This window comes from Delphinapterus leucas, chromosome 19, assembly GCF_059928025.1.
Source record: "Delphinapterus leucas isolate spDelLeu-1000000601 "Yukka" chromosome 19, BTC_Dleu_Yukka2, whole genome shotgun sequence".
In the NCBI taxonomy this organism is placed as follows: Eukaryota; Metazoa; Chordata; class Mammalia; order Artiodactyla; family Monodontidae; genus Delphinapterus; species Delphinapterus leucas.
In genome coordinates, this window is record NC_143147.1 from 23,525,132 (window position 1) to 23,549,896 (window position 24,765).

General features: G+C 46.4%; 1 protein-coding gene across 1 annotated transcript in view; it reads left to right on the top strand.

Moving 5' to 3' along the window:
• Positions 1 to 15,557: 15,557 nt before the first annotated feature.
• Positions 15,558 to 24,765, top strand: part of NOS2 (nitric oxide synthase 2) — a 35,975-nt gene continuing 26,767 nt past the window's right edge. The window contains exons 1-3 of the mRNA XM_089900767.1: positions 15,558 to 15,736; positions 23,229 to 23,313; positions 24,088 to 24,210. Of these exons, the coding sequence (XP_089756893.1) occupies positions 15,627 to 15,736; positions 23,229 to 23,313; positions 24,088 to 24,210 (318 nt within the window). The 5' untranslated portion in view covers positions 15,558 to 15,626. The remainder of the gene's footprint in view (positions 15,737 to 23,228; positions 23,314 to 24,087; positions 24,211 to 24,765) is intronic.

The following is a 24,765-nucleotide window of genomic DNA, read 5'->3' on the forward strand; positions in this document are numbered from 1 at the left end:
CCAGGAAGCCTACACAACCCACTGAACCAACCTCACCCACTGGGGGCAGACACAAAAAACAAGGGGAACTATGAACTTGCAGCCTGCGAAAAAGAGACCCCAAACACAGTAAGTTAAACAAAATGAGAAGACAGAGAAATATGCAGATGAAGGAGCAGTGTAAAAACCCACCAGACCAAACAAATGAAGAGGAAATAGGCAGTCTACCTGAAAAAGCATTCAGAGTAATGATGGTAAAGATGATCCAAAATCTTGGAAATAGAATGGAGAAAATACAGGAAACGTTAAACAAGGACCTAGAAGAACTAACGAGCAAACAAACAATGATGAACAACACAATAAATGAAATTTAAAATGCCTAGAAGAAATCAGTAGCAGAATAATTGAGGCAGAAGAACGGATAAGTGACCTGGAAGATAAAATAGTGGAAATAACTACTGCAGAGCAGAATAAAGAAAAAAGAATGAAAAAAATTGAGGACAGTCTCAGAGACCTCTGGGACAACATTAAATGCACCAACATTCGAATTATAGGGGTCCCAGAATAAGAAGAGAAAAAGAAAGGGTCTGAGAAAATATTTGAAGAGACTATAGTTGAAAACTTCCCTAACATGGGAAAGGAACTAGTCAATCAAGTCCAGGAAGTGCAGAGAGTCCCATACAGGATAAATCCAAGGAGAAACGCGCCAAGACACATATTAATCAAACTATCAAAAATTAAATACAAAGAAAAAATATTAAAAGCACCAAGGGAAAAGCAACAAATAACGTACAAGGGAATCCCCATAAGATTAACAGCTGATCTTTTTTTTTCTTAAGGATTTTAAAAAAATTAATTAACTTATTTATTTATTTTTGGCTGCATTGGGTCTTTGTTGCTGCGCGTGGGCTTTCTCTAGCTGCGACAAGCGGGAGCTACTCTTTGTTGTGGTGTGCGGGCTTTTCATTGCAGTGACTTCTCTTGCTGTGGAGCACAGGCTCCAGGCATGCAGGTTTCAGTAGTTGTGGCACATAGGCTCAGTGGTTGTGGCTTGCAGGCTCTAGAGTACAGGCTCAGTAGTTGTGGCACACAGGCTTAGTTGCTCCGCAGCACGTGGGATCTTCCCAGACCAGGGCTCAAACCCATGTCCCCTGCAATGGCAGGCAGATTCCTAACCACTGCACCACCAAGGAAGTCCTTAACAGCTGATCTTTCAGCAGAAATTCTGCAAGCCAGAAGGGAATGGCAGAACATATTTAAAGTGATGAAAGGGAAAAACCTACAACCAAGATTACTGTACCTAGCAAGGAGCTCATTCAGGTTCGATGGAGAAATTAAAACCTTTACAGAGATGCAAAAGCTAAGAAAATTCAGCACCACCAAACCAGCTTTACAACAAATGCTAAAGGAACTTCTCTAGGCAGGAAACACAAGAGAAGGAAAAGACCTACAATAACAAACCCAAAACAATTAAGAAAATGGTAATAGGAACATACATATCAATAATTACCTTAAATGTAAATGGATTAAATGCTCCAACCAAAAGACATAGACTGGCTGAATAGATACAGAAACAAGACCCATATATACGCTGTCTACAGGAGACCCACTTCAGATCAAGGGACACATACAGACTGAAAGTGAGGGGATGGAAAAAGATATTCTATGCAAATGGAAATCAAAAGAAACCTGGAGTAGCAATTCTCATATCAGACAAAATAGACTTTAAAATAAAGACTATTACAAGAGACAAAGAAGGACACTACATAATGATCAAGGGATCAAACCAAGAAGAAGATGTAACAATTGTAAATATTTATGCACCCAACATAGGAGTACCTCAATACATAAAGCAAATGCTAACAGCCATAAAAGGGGAAATCAACAGTAACACAATAATAGTGGAGGACTTTAACACCCCACTTTCACCAATGGACAGATCATCCAAAATGAAAATAAAGAAGGAAACACAAGCTTTAAATGACACATTAAACAAGATGGACTTAATTGACATTTATAGGACATTCCATCCAAAAACAACAGAATACACTTTATTCTCAAGTGCTCATGGAACATTCTCCAGGATAGACCATATCTTGGGTCACAAATCAAGCCTTGGTAAATTTAGGAAAATTGAAATCATATCAAGTATCTTTTCCAACCACAATGCTATGAGACTAGATATCAATTACAGGAAAAAAACTGTAAAAAATACAAACACATGGAGGCTAAACAATACGCTACTAAATAACCAAGAGATCACTGAAGAAATCAAAGAGGAAATCAAAAAATACCTAGAAACAAATGACAATGAAAACACGACCCAAAACCTATGTGATGCAGCAAAAGCAGTTCTAAGAGGGAAGTTTATAGCAGTACAGTCCTACCTCAAGAAACAAGAAACATCTCAAGTAAACAAACTAACCTTACACCTAAAACAATTAGAGAAAGAAGAACAAAAACCCCCCAAAGTTAGCAGAAGGAAAGAAATCATAAAGATCAGATCAGAAATAAATGAAAAATAAATGAAGGAAACCATAGCAAAGATCAATAAAACTAAAAGCTGGTTCTTTGAGAAGATAAACAAAATTGATAAACCATTAGCCAGACTCATCAAGAAAAAATGGGAGAAGACTCAAATCAACAGAATTGGAAATGAAAAAGGAGAAGTAACAACTGACACTGCAGAAATACAAAGGATCATGAGAGATTACTACAAGCAACTGTATGCCAATAAAACGGACAACTTGGAAAAAATGGACCGATTCTTAGAGAAGCACAACCTTCTGAGACTGAACCAGGAAGAAATAGAAAATATAAACAGACCAATCACAAGCACTGAAATTGAAACTGTGTTTAAAAATCTTCCAACAAACAAAAGCCCAGGACCAGATGGCTTTACAGGTGAATTCTATTAAACACTTAGAGAAGAGCTAACACCTATCCTTCTCAAACTCTTCCAAAATATAGCAGAGGGAGGAACACTCCCAAACTCATTCTACGAGGCCATCATCACCCTGATACCAAAACCAGACAAAGATGTTACAAGAAAAGAAAACTACAGGCCTATATCACTGATAAACATAGATGCAAAAATCCTCAACAAAATACTAGCAAACAGAATCCAACAGCACATTAAAAGGATCATATACCGTGATCAAATGGGGTTTATCCCAGGAATGCAAGGATTCTTCAATATATGCAAATTAACAATGTGATACACCATATTAACAAATTGAAGGATAAAAGCCATATGATAATCTCAATAGATGCAGAAAAATCTTTTGACAAAATTCAACACCGATTTATGATAAAAACTCTCCAGAAAGTAGGCATAGAGGGAACCTACCTCAACATAATAAAGGCCATATATTACAGACCCACAGCCAACATTGTCCTCAATGGTGAAAAACTGAAACCATTTCCTTTAAGATCAGGAACAAGAAAAGGTTTCCCACTCTCACTGCTATTATTCAAGATAGTTTTGGAAGTTTTAGCCACAGCAATCAGAGAAGAAAAAGAGATAAAAGGAATCCAAATCAGAAAAGAAGAAGTAAAACTGTCACTGTTTGCAGATGACATGATACTATACCTAGGGAATCCTAAAGATGCTACCAGAAAACTACTAGAGCTAATCAATGAATTTTGTAAAGTAGCAGAATACAAAATGAATGCACAGAAATCTCTTGCATTCCTATACTAATGATGAAAAATCTGAAAGAGAAATTAAGGAAACACTTGCATTTACCATTGCAACAAAAAGAATAAAATACCTAGGAATAAACCTACCTAAAGAGACAAAAGACCTTTTCTATGCAGAAAACTGTAAGACACTGATGAAAGAAATTAAAGATGATGCAAACAGATGGAGAGATATACCATGTTCTTGGATTGGAAGAATCAACATTGTGAAAACGACTATACTACCCAAAGAAATCTATAGATTCAATGCAATCCCTATCAAACTACCAGTGACATTTTTCACAGAACTAGAACTAAAAATTTCACAATTTGTATGGAGACACAAAAGACCCCGAATTGCCAAAGCAATCTTGAGAAAGAAAAACAGAGCTGGAGGAATCAGGCTCCTTGACTTCAGACTATACTACAAAGCTACAGTAAGCAAGACAGTATGGTACTGGCACAAAAATAGAAATATAGATCAATGGAACAGGATAGAAAGCCCAGAGATAAACCCATGCACATGGTCACCTTATCTTTGATAAAGGAGGCAAGAATATACAATGGAGAAAAGACAGCCTCTTCAATACATCGTGCTGGGAAAACTGGACAGCTACATGTAAAAGAATGAAATAAAACACTCCCTAACACTATATACAAAAATACACTCAAAATGGATTAAAGACCTAAATGTAAGGCCAGACACTATAAAACTCTTAGAGGAAAACATAGGCAGAACACTCTATGACATAAATCACAGCGAGATCTTTTCTGACCCACCTCCTAGAGAAATGGAAATAAAAACAAAAATAAGGAAATGGGACTTAATGAAACTTAAAAGCTTTTGCACAGCAAAGGAAACCATAAACAAGATGAAAAGACAACCCTCAGAATGGGAGAAAATATTTGCAAACGAAGTAACTGACAAAGGATTAATCTCCAAAATATACAAGCAGCTCATGCAGCTCAATATGAAAAAAACAAACAAGCCAATCCAAAAATGGGCAGAAGACCTAAATAGACATTTCTCCAAAGAACATATACAGATTGCCAACAAACACATGAAAGGTTGCTCAGCATCACTAACCATTAGAGAAATACAAATCAAAACTACAATGAGGTATCACCTCACACCAGTCAGAACGGCCATCATCAAAAAATCTAGAAACAATAAATGCTGGAGAGGGTGTGGAGAAAAGGGAACCCTCTTGCACTGTTGGTGGGAATGTAAATTGATAGAGCCACTATGGAAAACAGTATGGAGGTTCCTTAAAAAACTAAAAATAGAACTACCACATGACCCAGCAATCCCACTATTGGGCATATACCCTGAGAAAACCATAATTAAAAAAGAGTCATGTACCACAATGTTCATTGCAGCTCTATTTACAATAGCCAGGAGATGGAAGCAACCTAAGTGTCCATCGACAGATGAATGGATAAAGAAGATGTGGCACATATATACAATGGAATATTACTCAGCCATAAAAAGAAACAAAATTGAGTTATTTGTAGTGAGGTGAATGGACCTAGAGTCTGTCATACAGAGTGAAGTAAGTCAGAAAGAGAAAAACAAATACCATATGCTAACACATATATATGAAATCTAAAAAAAAGAAAAAGTGGTCTGAAGAACCTAGGGCCAGGACAGGAATAAAGACACAGACGTAGAGAATGGAGTTGAGGACATGGGGAGGGGGAAGGGTATGCTGGGACGAAGTGAGAGAGTCGCATTGACATATATACACTACCAAGTGTAAAATAGACAGCTAGTGGGAAGCAGCTGCATCGCACAGGGAGATCAGCTCGTTGCTTTGTGACCACCTAGAGGGGTGGGATAGGGAGGGTGTGAGGGAGATGCAAAAGGGAGGGGATATGGGGATATATGTATACATATAGCTGATTCACTTTGTTATACAGCAGAAACTAACACAATATTGTAAAGCAATTATACTCTAATAAAGATGTTAAAAACAAAAAAAAAGTCCATTGACTACTGCATACCCATTAGGAAGCTACTGCATAATGAAAAAGACAGGCAGTAGCAAGGGTTGACAAGGATGTAGAGAAATCGGAACCCTCATGCACTGCTGGGTGGAATGTAAAGTGGAACAGTCACTTTGGAAAACATTAGGGCAGTTCCTCAAAAAGTTAAACATAAAGTTATCCTATGACCCAGCGATTCACTCCTCTTTATAAGAATTGAAAATATCTTTCCATACAAAACCTGTACTCAGATGTTCATAGCAGCATTATTCATAATATCCAAATGGTGAAGGCAAGTCAAATGCCCATCAACTGATGAATGGATAAGCAAAATGTGCTATGTCCACACAACAGAATATTATTTGGTCATAAAAAGGAATGAAGTACTAATACATGCTACCACATGAGAAAACCTTGAAAACATGCTAAGTGAAGGAAGCCAGACACAAAGGGCACATACTTCATGATTCCATTTATATAAAATATTTATATAAAATATTCTATAATAGGCAAGTCCATAGGGACAAAGGGCAGATTAGCAGTTTCCTAGGGCTAGGGGGAGGAGGAAATGGGGCGTGACTGCTAATGGGTGTGGGGTTTCTTTTGGGAGGAATGGAAATGTTCTGGAATTAGATTCTGGTGATGGTTGCACAGCCTTGTGAATATAAAACCCACTGAATTGTACACTTTTCCGGGGTGGATTTTATGGTATGTGAGTTTTATCTCAATTAAAAATTTTATTGAGCATCTACTATTTGCCAGAGAGTGCTGGTGCTACAGAGATGTGTGAGGTGTGGCCTTGGCCTTGGGGAGCTTGCATCTAGTAAAAGAGACAGAAGAGTGAGCCCACAATGAAAAGAGTAGGATCAGTGTTGAGCTGGAGGGGAACCCAGAGAAGCCTGGGGATAAAGGGTCGGGGGAACATTTTAGAGATGACAGTATCATGAAGTGGAGCAGAGAGGGATTAGAGGGCTGGGGACGGGGAGCTGCTGGGAAGGATATTCCAAGCAGAGAGAACAATGTGTGCAAAAGGTGTGGCTTGCTGGGGAGCTCCCAGAGAAGGGGAGAACCTTGAGGTTGGGACCGGGATGAGGCAGGAGAGGCAGAGGTGTCAGATGCCAAAGGCCAAGTTTCCCTCCTACAGTAGCGTGGGAGGAATGTTCCCCAGGCAAGAAGAAATAAAGCATCAACCTCCTCTGAGGGCACTCCTCCGGGTCTGATTTACACACACAGCAAACAAACTCCCTGTGCCCCTGCCGCGCCTGTAATTCCCACAAGGAAAATACGACGAAGGGTAAACAAGAAAGCAATGATCACCCTTATTTCCACCACTCTTAATATTTTTTCTCACAGTTTTTTATGACTTTACATGATGGGGATTATTCTGCACTATAATCTGATGTTTTTACTGATACATAAACGTTATTCCTTGTCTTTAAAAAAATTCTTAAAATACTTCATTTCTTTGACTGTGTAACGGTCCACCATAACCTTGGAGCCTAAAGCTGGACCAGCATGCCTTTCTTGAATGACGATCATTTAGGTTGTTTCTGAGCCTTATACACCATGATGCCCCGAACATCTCAGTGGCCAGAGCCTGGAGTCACACGTGCTGGTTATTGCTGCATTCTGCTTTTTTGGCGGGCACTCTGGTCAACAAGGCGACTCTCCCAAGAGCACCAGAGACAAGACATGCATGAGCAGGAGAGACTCAGAAAGCCCAGATATCAGAGCTGAAAAGGCTCCAGAGAACCTTAATTGAGAAAACAGAGGCCCAAAGGGCTCACATGGCCCAACCAAAGATGCACAACTATTTAGGGAAGGATCCAAGAAGGTGAGGTCTGGGTTCTACACTGTTTCCTAGATTTCTCTGTGGGGTTGAATTCCAGTTGCCTGTTGCGGTAACTGGCTTAATAGCGCACACGTCATGGCTTCCTGACCTTCCTCACTCCCCTACTGATGTCTCCTGCACAGTCCCAAGACGCTACTTGCACCAGAATCCTTGACCTTTGAAGTACCACAGCTCAGGACTTGCCAAGTATTAATCCTGAACCCAGGAAGTAGTGTGGAAGGGCAGAAAGGGGAGGATGTTCTGGGAGGCGCTGACAAGAAATTGGGCCCTTAAAGAAAATTCCTGGCTGGCCTGCCCCCAAGAGCTGGTCAGGTCCTCACTCACTGTGCCCGCCCTGCCAGTGAAGTGCCAGGCCTGCGCCAGCCAGCGTAAACCATGTTCCAGGGACTCAGCCATCAAAGCCGTCTATATCCTGGTCCACCATAGGTCTGTCCACCTCAGGTGACAAGTGGGGCATTTCCAGCAAAAGTCCCTCTGCTCTGTCACCTCCAAGTCATTCAAGGTGGGACAAACCCAGGTCACCTCAGCTACTGAGCTGCTGGAAGCTGTGTGACTCATGCCCTCCAGTGGTTACTCAACAAATGACATGGGGCTAAGGGACGGGGGTCCTGTGTGAGACGTAGCGTATAAGAACTGGAGGATCCTTAGAAATCCTCTTCCCAACGCCTTCCTGTGACAGGTGAGGGGCATGAAGCCTAGATAGGGCAAGTGACATCACAGGTCACACACAGGCACAAGTGTAGAGAAAGAGCCAGACTCGCATGTCTTCTAGTGTACACTCGTAGTTATTTGCATCCTACTTTCATAATTTTTGTCACACCTGCATACCCCTTAAATTGACTCTTTCTTAACTTAAATAAATGTAATTCTAAAACCAATTTTTATCATTTCCCACAAGTGGAACATCAGTAAATGGCCACAGACAGTAACCACATTAATAAGTACTTCAATTATTAAAATTAAAAAATGTTATTCCGGGTACCGCCCCCAAAGTCCCTCTGGATTGACCACACTTTGGGAACCCTGTCATTTGACTGAAAAGAGACCCCAGGTCACGCATATATGGACCTTTAGCATCATCAGCAAGGGCATCTACTGAGCGCCTACAGTGTGCAGAGCACTGAGGTTATATGTGGGGGGAGAGAAACCACGTCACTATCTCAAAGGCGGCGGGTGGTACCAGGGAACCTGGAGGAGGAGGAGAAGGGCCTGCTGGGTATAAGGGAGGTCAGGGGCCTGCTGGCCTAGAAGAAGCAGTCCAGCACGAATTGCTGTGAGACCTGGGAATGAGCTACTCTTGGCCTCAGTTTCCCCATCTGCCAGGACGGGAACTCCTAGTATCCACTGAGTGCCTGGCACTTTGAAGACAGGATCTCATTTTATCCTCAGGAAAATCCTACAGAGAAGTTCTTACTGGTCTCTTTTTGCAGCTAAAGGAACTGAGGTTGGGGGTGGGGTTAAGGGATCTGGGTTGTGACCTCACAGACCCACGTGTACAGGGGGTCAAGATAAGCCTGATTGTCGCAAGCCTTGCAAATCAACCGTTGCAGTGCTTGCCCGAGGCTGCCCGGCCCAGCTGAAGCTGGGGGGCTGCTCCTAAATCCTCCAGGCCACCCTGAGGGCAGGCAGCACACGCCAGGTGCCAAGGATGCTGAGCTGGAGCTTCCTGGACAAGAAAGGGAGTTCCCTGGATCCAGAGACATAGGGCATCTCCACTGTGGAGAACGGACATTTAGCATCAATGGAGGTTTAGGCTTTTCCCCTGGCCTAAGATGCCCTCCTCTGTCCCTTCACTCCACCTAGTCCTTCTGTCCTTCAAGTGACCCCCTCGCCTGAAGAATTTTAGCCTCCTTGAGCCCCTATCCCTGAAGGCCTGGTGCCCTCGGCATCTAAGCAGCACAGCCGAGCACTATACAGAGTACTGGAGTCAGCACAAAGCCCCTCAGGGGAGAGCTCCCTGGCCTCAGAGCTGGGAAACGCAAGTCTGCATTTCTGGCTGTCCAGTTTTGATCCATGGGTCCTTGAGCCAGTGGGCCGCCTCTCTGAGCCTCAGTGCCCCTGCTGCAAAATGGGAACAATGACACTTTCATTGCAGGGCTGTCAAGAGGTAGGGTACAGTGCCGTGCACAAATCCTCCATGCAATCGATGTTTGAGCACCTACTGTGTACCAAGGTAATACAGCAATAAATGTGGCAGAGCCCTCCTGTCCTTATGGAATTTAGGGTATGCTGTAGGGTGGCCCTCCTTCCCTTATTCTGGGAGTGAGGAGGACAAGGGCTGTGTCTTGAGGATCACCCCTTTGCCACCAGCATGCTGAATCCTGCCTAACAGGCACCCCATAAACACATGGCGTAGGGAGAACCCACTTTTGGGGTCTGACAGTTCTGGGTGCAAATTACAGATTACAGTAACTCCCTCAAAGAGCTGGTGAGAGGATTCTAGGGGGGCTTCTGTGAAGCAGAGGCACATGGCAGGGACTCCTCCTTCCTGGGGGCTCTGTGCCAGCCTTGTACTGCACAGAGCTGGCACCAGAGGCTGGCGGCGGTGGGGGGAAGAACATTCAACCCCAGGTGACCCTCAGCTCTTACCTTGGCCTGTTTCCCACCTCCTTCCTGCTACTTTTTTGCCTTGCTCCTGGGGTGTGCTCGCCTGCAGCAAAACGGGCATGCGCACAGGGGCACATAAGGTGTGTGTGGGGGGGTCATCTGGAACCCAGTGCTGACCCCAGGCCAAGCCTCAGCCCTGCCCCTTATGAGCTGAGTGACAAGGAACTGGTTTCTCAACCTTTCTGTGTCTCGTTTCCTTCCTTGTGAAGTCGGCATAAGAATAGAACCATGGCAGAGGGCTGCTGGAGGATGGGCTGAGATGACGACTGGAAAAGCCCGGGCCAGCTATAGTTATGAGCAAGCGCTTCATCCACGGTAGTTGCAATTATTCTTATCACGGAGAATTATTATTACAGGAGGGTGGGGAAGAAAATATTTCAAGAAAGGCAGTGGGATATGGTGCAGGACCCTTGCTCCCCCAGGGCTGTGTCCTGGCTCTGTCCCTCACAGGGGGTGGCAGGATGGAGGGGGTAGAAAGGGGGACTCCAGGGTTTTAGCCTGAACACCACCTGACTATGTGATCTAGGACAAGCCATTTAACTTGGCGCTGAACCTCAATTTCCCACCTATAAAATGGGGCTGGTAATAATATTCATCTCACAGCCTGTTGTGTGGATGAAACAGTCGATATATACAAGCGCCTTGCTTAGTAAGTGTTCTCTCTGATCATTGTTTCTGTAGAAAGAGCTTCAAAGTTGCTAATTCCCACTGGCCAACTGGACTGAACCATGTCTACAACCTGGTGTAGAGACAGATCAACTTTATTTGATGGAAAATCAGTCCCAGGATGATGAGGCTGAGAAATTCCAGTGCTGGTTGCTATCGGCGTGGTGCCCATGATGCGCCGGAAAGGTAGGGGGGAGGATATTTCTCCACAGCAGCCTTGGAACCTCCATCTGCACCCTCCTGGGGGCCCACGTGTCCTCTGACTGCCCTTCAAGGTGCTCTTTGATTTCTCCTCTGCAGTATTCACCTGCCACATCCGTCATCAACAGAGGCCCAGGAATGTGGCCTGTTGGGTAAGCTGGGCCAAAGGTGAGGCAGACCCAGAAAGCACAGGACAAGCAGAGATGGAAATCCCTGACAACCTCCAGGATGGGGACCAGCCCTAGATCCCGCAGACTAGAGCTCTGGGGTGAGCATCACTGTTTGTGCCAGATCAGAGACTGCCTGCTGTGTGACTGTGGGTAATCTCTTAACCTCTCTGTGTGTCACCATCCTTACTGCTATTTTTACTCCCCTCTTTGCTATTTGCTAATTAAGAGAGTATTGGGATAGTGGTGATGGTTACTCACAACATTGTGAATATAATAAAAACCACTGAAGTGTACACTTTAAAATAGTTAAAATGGTGAATTTTATGTTATATCCGTTTTATCCTAATAAGAAAATAAATAAATGAGTGTAATGTTACAGAGAGAAAGAGAATTGGGAATTTAAAAGCAAATGTTTGTAGTAGAGTGCTGACCCGTGTGAAGAAGGGAACTTCGGAAGTCAGGTCATGTCACCTGCTTGCTCTTTGTCAAAAAGTAAATTGTTCCTCTCTGACCCATAGCAGGGACCAAAATTCTTGTGTGGCCGCCATTTTGCTCCATAGCTCAAAGCATGTTCTTGTATCGCATTTACTCACTTTATCTTGGCCACTGTTTCTTTTTTTGAATTTTATTTTATTTTTATACAGCAGGTTCTTATTAGTTATCTATTTTATACATATTAGTGTATATATGTCAATCCCAATCTCCCAATTCATCCCACCACCACCCCCCCCCACCCTGCTCTCCCCCCTTGGTGTCCATTATGTGAAAAGTCAGGCCCAGGGATGAGAGGTGACTTTTCTGAGGTCACACAGCAGCTCAGTATCAGAGCTGTCACTAGAACCCAGGACCTCTCAGGCTAAATTGCAGCCACATTGTCAAAGCCTTTTACTCAGGTTGGACAGTCACTGCTGACCCAAACCCTGCCATGAGCCAAGAACATCATGCTTGGTAGATGCTGGATTAGAGGTGAGATAGCAGCCTTGAAGCTCAGGCTAGTAACCTGAGCAGAATGCAAAGGAACCGGAAAAGGAAACAAATGGTTACGAAGCCCTAACTCTGGGCCAGCTACTCTGGGGGCCCTTGACTGGCGCCACTCATGATTCATTCAGCTTATGCTTCTCCAGTGCCCACTCTGTGCTGGTCAGTAGGTGTTGGGGATATTGGGTGATGGGGACAGCACGGTCCCTTATTCCCAAGGGCTTGTGATTTAGTAGGGAGACAGTCAGGAGATCTGGGTTCCTGCCTGGCTCTGCCACAGATTCACCTGAGACTCCAGATGCCTTGGTTTCCATACCTGTCCAGAGAGGGAGGAATCAAAGAAGACAGTGGACACACAGGCAGCTGGCTGGTTATAAGCATGACATACTTCAGGGGGTCATGTAAAGGGAGGCCCCTTGCAGAGGTAAGCTGACAACAAGATAATGAGTACATAGGGACACTCTCCGGGGACTGCATTTGCAAGCGGTCCTCTTCATCAGTGTGGGAACATCTAAGAGAGTAAGCCAGGGCACCATCCTCAAATGAAGGGCAAGACACGTCCTGGGATTCCACTGCCCATGCATCCAAAGCCCAACAGTCATATGTCTGATTGATTAAATAACTGAATAACTGCATTTTCTGAAGCAAAACCAACCAGGTGTTCTGAGGCCAAGCAGATGGGATTCTAGAGGAGTCCATGAATGCCAAGTAGTAGTACCCATCTCGCAGGATTGGTGGAGGAGTTAAAGGAGTTAATACATGTATTTGCTGCAGGTATAGTCAGAATATGTGGAAGGAATATTCTGACAGGAAGTCAGAATAAGTTACAGGGAATAGGGTTAGAGTGAGGCAAACTCCTAGTCATCCCTCAAAACCCTGCCCTGGTGTCCTCTCCCCTGTGAACCTTCCCTGAGCAATGCAGTTTCAGCTTCTTCAGGATGCCACCCCTCCAACACTGCATGTGCCATTTGATACAATAATTATCCATTCTTTTCTCTAAGCTTTGTACTTCCCAAACCAGGGACTCTGCATCTCTCCTCAAGCAGTATTAGTTTCCCTGAACTGAACTGGCTAAAGCCTAAATGAAGAATGGCTTTGATATATTGCAACTCATCGCAGTCTACTCCTATTTTTCATTCATTCATTCACTCAAGAGAGATCTTTGAGCTCTTCTTCATGTCTCTATTTGGTTTTTTCTATCTTAGGCAAATTCAATTGATTATAATTCTGCATTTAATTTGGAAAATGAGGGAAGGAAATGAATGGATTGTGACAGCGATGTGTTAGGATGATGAGATCAAGGGTGGGTTTTTTCCCTCCATTTTTGACTCTTACCTAACATAGTTGTATTTTACTTTTATAATGGAACAATTCATCCCATATAGGAATACTGTATTCGAGGCACTATAATAAATGGAATTATAAGAAAGGATAAAGAAGTCAAAATGCAATTTCTGTTATAAGAAAGGATTTTTTTCCCCTGTAGAAAATAACTCTACCTGCCATGCTCCCCTAGTTTACTCAGAGCTGAAGTGTGAGACATTAGTGACACCAACATCTGAGAGGTCTCTCTGTGCCAAGGGCTTTCCTTCCCTTCCACAAACCTCAAGCTGAATGATTCAGGGACCTGTTGGGAACACTACATGACCCAGCATCACTGGCCTTCTGTAACCTGGGCATTTTCCAGTGTGTTCCATATTGTCAATATTTCTCAGCTTCATGGACTTCTGCCATGAACTGGAAAATTGAGAGTCTGGACAGAAATTAACCAGAGCACTCCCTACTGAGGAAAAAAAAAAAAAAATCTCCCGGAGTCTGAAAGTGAGAAAACATGGTTTAGCTAAATAAAACCTGGCTCCACGATGACTCCTTGATTGGACCCACCACCCTGCTGGTGAGCCACTGCCTTGGACCCTGGACCAGGAAGAGGTGCATTTACTGAGGATGCACCACACGGAGTGATGTAACAGCAGCATGAAGTCGCTCATAGGCCAGGATTCCCAGTCATAAATTAGCTAACTGTACACCCAGCTGGGGACACTCCCTTTGGAAAAAAAAAAAAGAGACTTCTATGCAAAAACGGCTCCCTGGATGCCATGGGTTGGGTATAAATACTTCTTAGCAGCAGTATAATCATAACTTTGCAGTGAGTTGAAGACTGAGGCTCTCTGGCCCCAGGGAATTCAGCATTGCTGGTTTAAAACCTCTCAGCCACCCTTGGTGAGGGAACTGGGCAGTTACAGACGGTTCCGAAGTTCTCAAGGTGAAGGTCCCCCCAAGTTTGCTTGTCAGTACCCTGCAGAGGCAGCACAGCCAGCTGCAAGGTGAGTTGTCTTCATTTCTGGGGAAGCTGCTGTTTTGAGAGGGTTTTGCTTCTTCCTGTTTGGGAAGGCTCAGAAAACTGGGGGACTTTTCTGCCTACAGAGATAAATTGGTAGAAAATCTAAGAAACGCCAACATGAGGTTTGGCCATTTGAACAGGGCATCTTGTTCAGATTTTTTTTTTCTGCAAAATTTGCTGTAGTTGCTACGTTTCAAGGCAAAACTTTTTGGAGAGTGGGGAGTAATCTACTGAGAATTCTTTTTTATATCGATGATACTGTCCAGTCCTTATAACATGTACCTTTTCCCTCCCAAATAAATTTTGTTAAGATAACTGTTATTAAGCCCCTTTTATGGAAGAAGAAATGCATCTTTTAAATAACTTGACCCAGGTCATGTAACTAGTAAAGCTAGGATTTGAACCCAGATTTGGGAGGCCCTAAGATTCTTACATGGGCCACATCATCACCACGCTGCCCCCCAACACAAAGCCTTTTTCCATGGAGGAGGCATGCTGGGGACAAGCCCAGACCAGTCCTGGGCCTGCACTTATGTCTTCTTTTTTGGTCTTTTTTTTTTAAAGGAGATGATCTCAAATATTGAGAATTAAGTGCATTTTTCCCCATAAATAATTATGCCTCCCCCATAATAAAAAAGGAGCAGATGACTGCATTGACAACAACTGCAAAATCTGAAAAGATTTAAGGCAGCTATGACTTGAATGCTTTCCCCAGTGACAGGTGCTAGTTAGATCCTGCAGGGACAGGCAGAGGTGCCCATATTTCAATGACCAGCAGGCTCCTCCCCACCTTGCCTCGGGTCAGCAATGAAGTTTGCCCAGTCAGGTCCCATTCAGAAGGCTCACAGGGTTTGTACTTTGTCCTCATGAAGCTACGTGTTTTTCCTTTAGGGAGTTATGTGGCTCTGTAGAATTAAAGTCCATAGGATCCCCACATGCCACACCGAAATAGGAGCAGAGGTTTCAAAGTCCTGATGAAGTGGCTGTTCAAGACTTACATTAGCCTCTGTACTGATTCTTCAGCAAACTAACCACATTGAGAAGGCCCAGTTCTGTAAACTCTTCCTCAACCTCCCACCTCGGTCTCCTCCTCCTTCCTCAGCCCACGGAGAAGAACCTCTGAGTTTAAATCCAGAGAAGTGACGTGCTTTGCAAAACCGCAGAGATGGCCTGTCCCTGGCAGTTTCTGTTCAAGGCCAAAGCCTATAAGTTTGATTTGACTGAGGAAATGGATATCAACAACAATGTAGACAAAGCCCGTCAGCCTCCCTCCAGGTAAGCTTTGCCCTGCCGCCACTTCCTGCTGGTCTCCTCTGGGTTTCCATTCCCCGCTCTGCCAACTCAGAATTCCTCTCTGCTCCTGGCTTCTCACCAGAGGTCTGTTCTCACCAGATGCTTCTTGGATGTCCCTATTGGAATTGGATGCAGCCACTGTTTATTGGGCACCTCATTGCACCTGACACTATGTGAAGAAGGAAGGGCCATGGCACAGTCCTGTGGGGAGCATACAGGAAGGGGATATGGAATACCTGACTTGAGAATGGAAGGCAGTAGAGCCCAGTGGTTAGGACCAAGGTGGCATCCTGGCCAACGTCCCTTGTTTTTTTTTTTTAATATTTTTTTTTGATGTGGACGATTTTTTAAAAAAAGTCTTTATTGAATTTGCTTATTGCTTCTGTTTTACGTTTTGGTTTTTTGGCCGTGAGGCATGTGGGATCTTAACTCCCCAACCAGGGATCAAACCTGCACATTGGATCATCAGGGAAGTCCCTCAACGTCCCTTCTGATTCACCAGTGCACATGCCTCACTGGTGGTTAGATATTCTGAACATCAACCTGGTGAAGGGTGCCAGGAATTTAGATAAACTGTACCCAAACCCTGTGCTGGGCCTCACTCATTGGCTCTGAGCTATCTCTCGCTGGCTCTGTGACCTAGGGCAGGGGAACCTCTCTGAGCCTCAGATATTCTCATCTGCCGTCTGGGGAACCAATGTAACCCATCTTGTAGCATTTTGAGGATGAAATGAGAGTGGGCATGTAGAGCAATTAGCAGTGTGCCCATGCAGAGCAGGTGCTCAATAAACGCAAGGTTTATTGTAACCAAACACTCACTTTGGGCCAGGGCCATCTAGGGCACTTCACAGGTTTTGCTGCTCAACTGACCTTCACTGGGGCTCTGTGAAGTACAAGTTATTGTCTCATTTTACAGTTAAGGAAACAGAAGCTTTAAGTAAGAGTGGTGTGACTTCCCCCAAAGTTACCTGACTGGTAATTACAGAGTTAGAATTTCTTCCACCCCCTTGCACTTTGTAGGAGAAGCAAGCCTGCGGTAGAACCGAGAGATTTACTTGGCCAGCCTGCCAATCAGTGGACAGGCTTCCAGAGCTAGGAGAGCTCATGACCTTGGTCTCGAGGTTGAGGCTTACTCCAGTGGAAAGACAAGTCCACCTGTGATAACACCACAAGAAGAATCAAACCAAAGCCCCAGGCCACACAGGGCCACCACACAGCCTCCCAGCCCCACGGCCCCAGAGGAGCCTTTCCCCTGGACTACAGTGGGCAGGGTGCCCCTTGCAGGCGGGCAGCTGGGCAATCCAGAAAAGCAGCACACGTAAGCGCATGGGCTTGGGGATAAGCAGGAGGCTTTACTACTTAATAGCCCTGGGAGTCGGCGCCCCATAAATGGTACTTGTTGCAGTCATCAGTGTTGTTATTGCTATTGGCAGTAGGACGAGGTTGAGCAACGTCAGCATCAAACAGAGCGGCCTCTAGGAGCTTCACAGGAGTGAGCGGCTCCGTGTGGACTTGGAAGGGTGGGTAGAATGTGGGGAGGTGAAGAGAAGTAGCGAAGACGTTCCAGGAAGGGGGCAGGGTGGGCAAAGTCTCAGAGACAGAAGCAAGCATGACTGTGCTGGGGCCTGGGGTGGGACTTGGGGGCTGGGATAGGAGAGGCCAGGCCAGAGCCCGGGGGATTGAATGCAGAGCAGGGGATTTGGATTTTCTCTGCTTGGCCACGGGGAGCCATTGTAGATTCTTTAGCAAGCTTGTCAAGATATAGCGTGTGGGTTGAACGAGAGGAGAGAACGTTTGAAACCAGGCGGTCTGGGCTGTGGTGGCCAAGGTGGCCAAGAGACCAACAGATGAGAACGCAGGGTTGGATGGCCTCTAGATGCCCTCCCGGCACTGCAGACTCAAATGCTGCAGACTGACAGCAGTTTCATCGCTCCTCCTGGGGTCTCTGGAGGGCCTGAACCCCAGGAATCTGCTTTGACTCTTCTTGGTCATCCCTTCCTTCTCTTTGCCTCATGACTGCAGCCCCGGTCGACTGGCCTCCCCCAACTGCGGCCCCCACACTGGCTCTGACCTCTCTCACCCCAACTTGACTTCTAGCAGGTCATGCTCCTGCTCTAGAGTCTGCAGTGGCTCCCCATTGCCCGTCACCACACTGAGGCTTGAGTGCAGGGTTCTGCACGATCACCCTTCCCAAACAGAAGGTCCATCCCACCTGCCCAGCCCAGCCTTCCTCTGTTTCCCAGTGCCTGTACACGGCCCATTCCTCCTTTGATTCATCCAGACCCAATCCATCCCCTATCTTTCAAGACCATCCTGAATCCCCCTCCTCCCCTAACCCTTACAGGGTGGCCTACAGCCTTCAGCTTTGAATTCCAGACCCTTTACTAGCACTGTCTTGTGCTTTGGGACCATTCAGGACACCTGAGCTGTAGGTTGACCTGAGGCAAACCAGATGACTTACCCCAAATTTTTAAGCTGGGCTGGGCTGGCAGAAGTGCTCAAATCAGATATGAGAGGTGACTGAGAGAAAATATCACACGTCAATTTATTTAACAGTCCTCCCAGCAATCAGTGAGGAAGGAACTTTTGTTATCCACCTACTGTAGCAATGAGGATGCTGAAGGCTAGAAAGTTTAAGTAATTTTTGAGATCTCACAGTTAGCAAATGACAGAGCCAGGAGTCAAACCCGGGCATCCTGACTGATGACCACTACACTGGCTGCCCTGCTTTTAGTCCTAGGCATGTTCCAGCCCATTAACAATGATTTGCTGAGGGCCACTCCTCTGGCACTGTGCTGGGGGTCATGGGGCTGTCGGTGAAGCCCTTCTATCTATCAATTAAGTAAATAATAAATTGATCCACTTATTCATTGCATAAACAGCAGCTATAAAGAACAGGTAATGTTTATAAAGTTCGTATTACTGTGTCAGTAATGAGGCAGGAACTGCTATTAGCCTTATTTTACAAGGTTGAGTGACCTTCGAGGTCAACATCTGAAAGTGGTAGGGCTGAGGTTTGAACCAAGTCTAAACTCATAACCTCTACACTCTATGGACTCTCTCTGAGGGCCTGGTGTGTGCTGGGCTGAGAAAGGTACAGAGAAAAGAGATCCAGGTCCCCCTGTCAGGGAGGGAATGGGGAAACGATACCTTCCTCACTGGTTTGGGGAGGAATACACAAAAATTGGGAGTGAGGTTGGGGTGGTACAGAGGGGTAGACAGGAGTTTACAGGAGAATTTGGGGGCACTGGGATATATTCTGGGGATGCTGCAGGGGGCCTGGCCTGGCTGTAGTGTGTGTAGGGGGGGAGCAGGGGTGGGGAGAGGGCTTTAGAGAGGAGGTAGGCCCAGCTGGACTGCACCCACAGTGGGATGGGGTGGGGGGGAGAGGATGTTACTGGAAGAGGAAGCAGCAGCACAAAGGGGATTTTATCCTGAAAGCAGTGGGAGCCAATTAATATGTTTTGATCTTGAAAAGTAATTTTAAAATCCATTCAGGTGTAATAAGACCAAGAACTTTATATGGGAGTAATGGTTCCATATTTTGTGTAAACAAATGATTAGGAAGTGAACGTGGGGCATGTGTCTGTGTTTTACAGACAAAGGGAAATGTTGGGAACAGCTAGGTGAAGGTAAATGGAATTTGGGACAAAGTCAAGCTGGGCTGCAGTTGGCTCAGAATAAATATGTACCCTCTTTCATTCCACGTTAATTTGGGTTTAGGATTAAATATGCTGGAGTATGTGCAGGAGGGCTCCTTGTGCTCTGGGGTCAGGGCTGCTGCCCTGTCCCCATCTGGACCCTAGGAGTTACCCTGATCCCAGTGTGAGAGGCAGCGTACAGATGGAGCAAGGTCAGTGGCCCTGTGCCTTCCAAGTAATATGGCTCAGGAGCCTGAAGGGACCTGAGGGGGCTCCTGGTCCAACTGCCCAGCCACCCGGTCTCCCACTGAAAGTCACCCCCCAGCTGCGACCTTTCTTGGGCCTTCTTTCCTGGAATTGCACTGAACATGCGGGAAAGAAATAGCACTTCCTAGGGCATCCCTGTCAGGTGAGAGAGCTTGGGCTGTGGCCCTGGGGCTGCTGTGTGGTCTCAAGCAAGATCCTTGACTTCTCTGGACCTCTGTCTGGCTTCCTTCTCTGTCAAGTGGGGATAACAATATCGAAGCGCCTTCTTCACTGGATTTAGTAAGGGATAGATGAAATGACAGGAGAGCTTGCTTCGTAAACTATAAAGCACTGTACAGTAGGAGTTATTATTATGAACATTACTGTTTTTTCATGGGGAATGACAAACCCAAGGCCGGCCATACCTGCCCCGGGGTCTCAGCCCAGAGAAAGTCCAGTGGCATCCAGAAGACAGACTTCCCTGCGGACGCCAGCTGGAGCGGAGGCGCGGGACGCGGCGGCCGCCTGCGGAGCTGACACTCTGGCCGGGGTCCAGCCTCGGGGTGAAGCCGAGTTGGGCCGCTTCTCCGGCTCGCTCCGCCCCGGGGAGGGGGCTGCTTGGTCCGGCGGCGATAAAGGGGCGGCGCGGCAGGGCGCAGGGCGCCCTCCGAGCTGCGCCCACGCCGGGGCCATGCGCGAGGGGCTGGGCGCGGCGTGCGAGGCTGCCCGGCCCCGACTCTGCCGGCTCCTTCGCAGGATCCTCCGGCCGCAGCCAGCCTGCGGCCCCCGCCGAGCCAGGTACTGCGCCGGGCCGGGATCCGCCCTGGGAGGGAGGCGGGCGGCACCGCGCGGGGCCCCGGCTCGAACCCCGGCGCGCACTGCCCCTCTCTGAGCCTCGGGTTTCCGGGGAAAATATGAGGATTGGAATGTTTGCTCTGTAGGATTCCGATGAGGATTTACTTAAAGGGTTTTCCTGGTTTAGAACGCTTAAGGGGTTGCAACTCAGTAGCCACAAAGACCCAGAGAAGCCCCACATGCGCCCCTCAGAGGCATCTGTACGGGCTGGAGTAGGAACTGTGGACGTTTCAGCACTTGGGAGCTTTCTGGATTTTTCAGCCCTGGGGCTGCTACACCCTTTAGGATAGATAGGGTTAAGAGAGCAAAGAGGTTCTTGATTTACAGATAAGATCCATTTTCCAGAGCGCCTCCTTGCCCCCGACCCGTGGTGTATGGAGAGGAGGGAGCATGTGGCGGAGTGCGAACAGCAGGGGAATCAGTCCCCAAACGAGCCACGGACTGCAGCTCTGACCTCAGCGTCCTCTCCCTCAAGCGCTTGTGGACAGTGCTGGGTCTCAGCAAGAGCCACGCTCCAGCTCTCCTTTTGATGGCAGGTCCTTAAGGGTCCCTGTTGCCGTGGAGGACCAAGCAGGACCAAGCACAACTGTGGGTTTAGCCAAATTGCACGTGTCTGGATGGATGATGTAATAATTTGGCAATGCAATAATTTGGCCAGAACCTTAATATGCTCACCGGGCTTCTGGGCACCCTATCTTCCACCAGCTAACCCAAAGAAATCACTAGGGGAGAGAGGACTGTGTGCATAGCTTTGCGTTCATTTTTTCAAATTGAAAAAAATTTCCCAATTATGAAAGGAATCCATGGTCACTGAAAAAAAGTTGGAAAATGCAGACAAAGATAAAGAAAATTCAAATCATCTGTGATCTTATCAATTAATGCTAGTCACTGTTAATATCTGATAGCATTTCCCCCAGGTGTTTTTCTATGCTTTTGTACACACACACACACGCACGCACGCACGCACGCACGCACGGAGCCGGCATCAGACCATGTATACGGTTTGAGGCATTATTTATAATAGTGGAGAAACTGGACACAATCTAAATATCCAGCCCTAAGTGGTGGGGTCAGGCTCACTATGGCCCATCTGTAGAGTGGATTTTTAGGTAATTTTTTAATATCTGGGAGCAATAGTTACGCTAAGTGAACAAAGACATTGTTTCTCAATCTAAAAGTTACTATGGACTGGTAAGCTTCTCAAATTCTCCAGTTCTATGGCCAGAAGTAAATGAGAGGAAACATGAATAAGAATGGTGGGGCTTGGGGGTGAAGGGTGATGGTAAAAGATTGAGAAGGGCAGTAAAGCATTGCCTCCCTGAGGACCCCAGCCTCAAAGCATCTTCCCCCTTAGGCAGCCCCATGATGACTGCTCAGCCATGGCTTACCTGTTCTGAATGTCCAGATGACCCTATATTGGCTTTTTTCTGGTGGGGCACACCAGACCAGAGGGGTGATGACGGCCAGTCACATGGAGGGTGCTTTACAGGGCCGCTGAATCACTTGATTCAGATAGAATTTGCTTTCTGATACATAGTTACTTTCTCTTAAAGAGACACTATCTCTTTATAGTTATAAATCATATAATGCAACTATATAACGTATGTAATTATATAATACGAATATAAATTGTCATTACTTTTTCCAATAACAAAAGCAACACACGCTTATTTGTTATTTTCCGACATCACAGGTGTGTGTAAAGTGGAAAATGAGCGACCTTTGTAGGACTCTCTAACCGCCTTTCCCTTTGGATGTGTACACACCCCAGAAAATACTGCAAAGAACATGGGACCCAAGAGGCTTTCTTACTGAGATGCCCCAGGAGGAGGCATGTGTAGGGTGTGACTCTTGGATGGATGCTCACGTGTCTTCTGTTCTCTGTAGCATTTACTGGGAGAGTGAACCTGAAATCCCAAACCAGAACCAATGGTTTCTGAATGACTTCAGACTATTAGGGCTTCTTCTTCTTCAAAGGATAGGCTGGATTCTTTTAAATCTGTTGTTGTCAAGCAAATAGACCAATATATTTTTAAAAAGCGTTCTTCTCTTCCAGAAATACCGAGATATTTAGGCATGACGTGAGGTCTCAGACTTGCTTTAAAATGAGAGTGGGGGCTGGGAGAGTTACGTTGAAATAAAAGTGACCGTGGGTTGATAATTGTTCGATTGGGTTGAATCTGGGTGAAAGGCTCATGGGGGTTTATTACACTCTTGTCTCTAATTGTGTATGTTTAACATTTTCCATAATAAAAATTTAGAATAAATAGACAAACCAAGATAAATCAAGTACTTTAAATAAAAAAGTGTGAAGTCCCAAAGAGGGAGTGGCTGGTGGACAGTACTGCTGGCCTGGGAGGACAGGGTTGAAGGAGCCATTCACTGCCAGCTTAGCCCTATACCATGTTTGTACTCGGCTTTGGAAGGGGGCATCTTCGCAGAGCTTCTGTGGGTCACCCTTTGGGCCGTTCACTTTGGTTCAGCTCCCCTCCTGACTTTTTGGCTTTGTAGGGGGCAGGCAAGGGAAGAAAAGGAGGAGGGAGGGTAGTGATGGTGCAGAGACTGGATGGGCCAGCTGCCTCCCTCGCCACATTGACTGGAAACGCTGACGTTCACTCCCACCCTCTAGACCTCACCCCCCCCCCCCCGCAATGAGGGTCTGGCAGAGGGAACTCTGAGATCCGTCTGTGCCTTCAGATACTCCATCTCATGATAGCTGTTTCCTTTTGCAGTCCAGTGACACAGGATGACCCCAAATGTCACAACCTCGGCAAGCACCGGAATGAGTCTCCCCAGCCCCTCACGGGGACAGCAAAGGTCAGTGAGTCACTTGGGTGTGGGAAGCCCCTTCCCCGCTCGCCCAGGTACAGCAGCCTGGTGGAAGCTGAGGTCTGGGGCAGTGAGTAGAGACCCGGGGACACAGGTGGGGATGAGGAAGAGCTTTGGGAGAGCGGGATGAACCATGGTGACCGGGAGTGGTGGCCCCCCAGGTGCGCAGGCACCTGGGTGACTTGCCTGTGTGGGTTGGCAAGCCTGGGAGAGGGCAGACCACTCATGGAGCCAGAGTAAGATGCTCAGAAATAATCCTGAACTCAGCAGCTGACCCTCCAGCCCCAGCCCCAGCCCCTAGCCCACTGGTTCCACCTTCCCTAAGTGCTTTGGCCCTCAGTGTTCCAGAGAGGTGGGCAGAGAACTGGCTTTCATATTCTTAAATGCCTTCAGGGAAGGCAGTGATACATTCTCCCTGTCCTGATTTCTGTTCTCAGGAGCAGTGGCTGTGACAGTAATCTCTGTCACTTCTAACCTTAGTCCCTCCTGTTGCAGTTCCCCTGAAGGAGCATTTGGCAGGCTCTTGGATGAAGAGAGAAGCCTGGCCAGTGGCCCAGGCACCTGGAGCTCTTAGCAGTCGCTGGCCCAGGCGGCCAGGCTGCCTGAAAGGGAGGAGGGATGTGGACCGACACTGGGACCTGTGTACCCACCCACAGCTCCTCAGCCACCCAGAGCCCAAGCAGGGCCTAGGGCCTGGGAAAGACCCATGGAGTCCTGGGGTTGGAGGCATTTGGAAATCCCTGTTGTTTTGCTCCCTCTTAGCAGTCTCCAGAATCCCTGGTCAAGCCGGCTGCACCCCCATCAGCCTGCCCACGGCACCTGAGGATCAAAAACTGGGGCAGCGGGATGACTTTCCAAGACACACTTCACCACAAGGCCAAAGGGGTGAGAAGTCTGGGGCTTCTGGGAGAACCACTTTTGTCCCAAGTCAGCGAAGCCATCAAGGCCCTTAATGGATCAAACAGATGTCCCCTTGGGCAAACCAGACACGCATCAGCTTGGGCAAAGGGTACTGGGAACAGAGACGCTTGTTTCTCACAAATTACAGTGGGAAGTATATGATGCTAACTCCCTGTTAACTCCCCGATGGATGATGGATAATCCAGAAGGTGAGATAAGCAATTACAGGAACAAATTAATTCTTTCTCAGAGAGACAGATTTCAGCATTGTATTAGGGAGAATTTTCTACCAGAACTGTCCAAAGCTGGACTGGACTATCCAGTCCAGTCCCGTAGTGAGCTCCCTATCACTAGAAGGATTCAAGTGCTATTTGATAGGGAGGTGGGAACGGGGTTCAAGCCTCCCATGAGTAGTTGGACTACTTATTATTTTCTAAGTTCCTTATTCTAACTTTAGAATGTATTCTGTGATTGTTAAGTGGGAAAGAATTGAAAATTTCAAGACCATGAAAGCAGGGTCATTTCCCACACCTTCCAGAA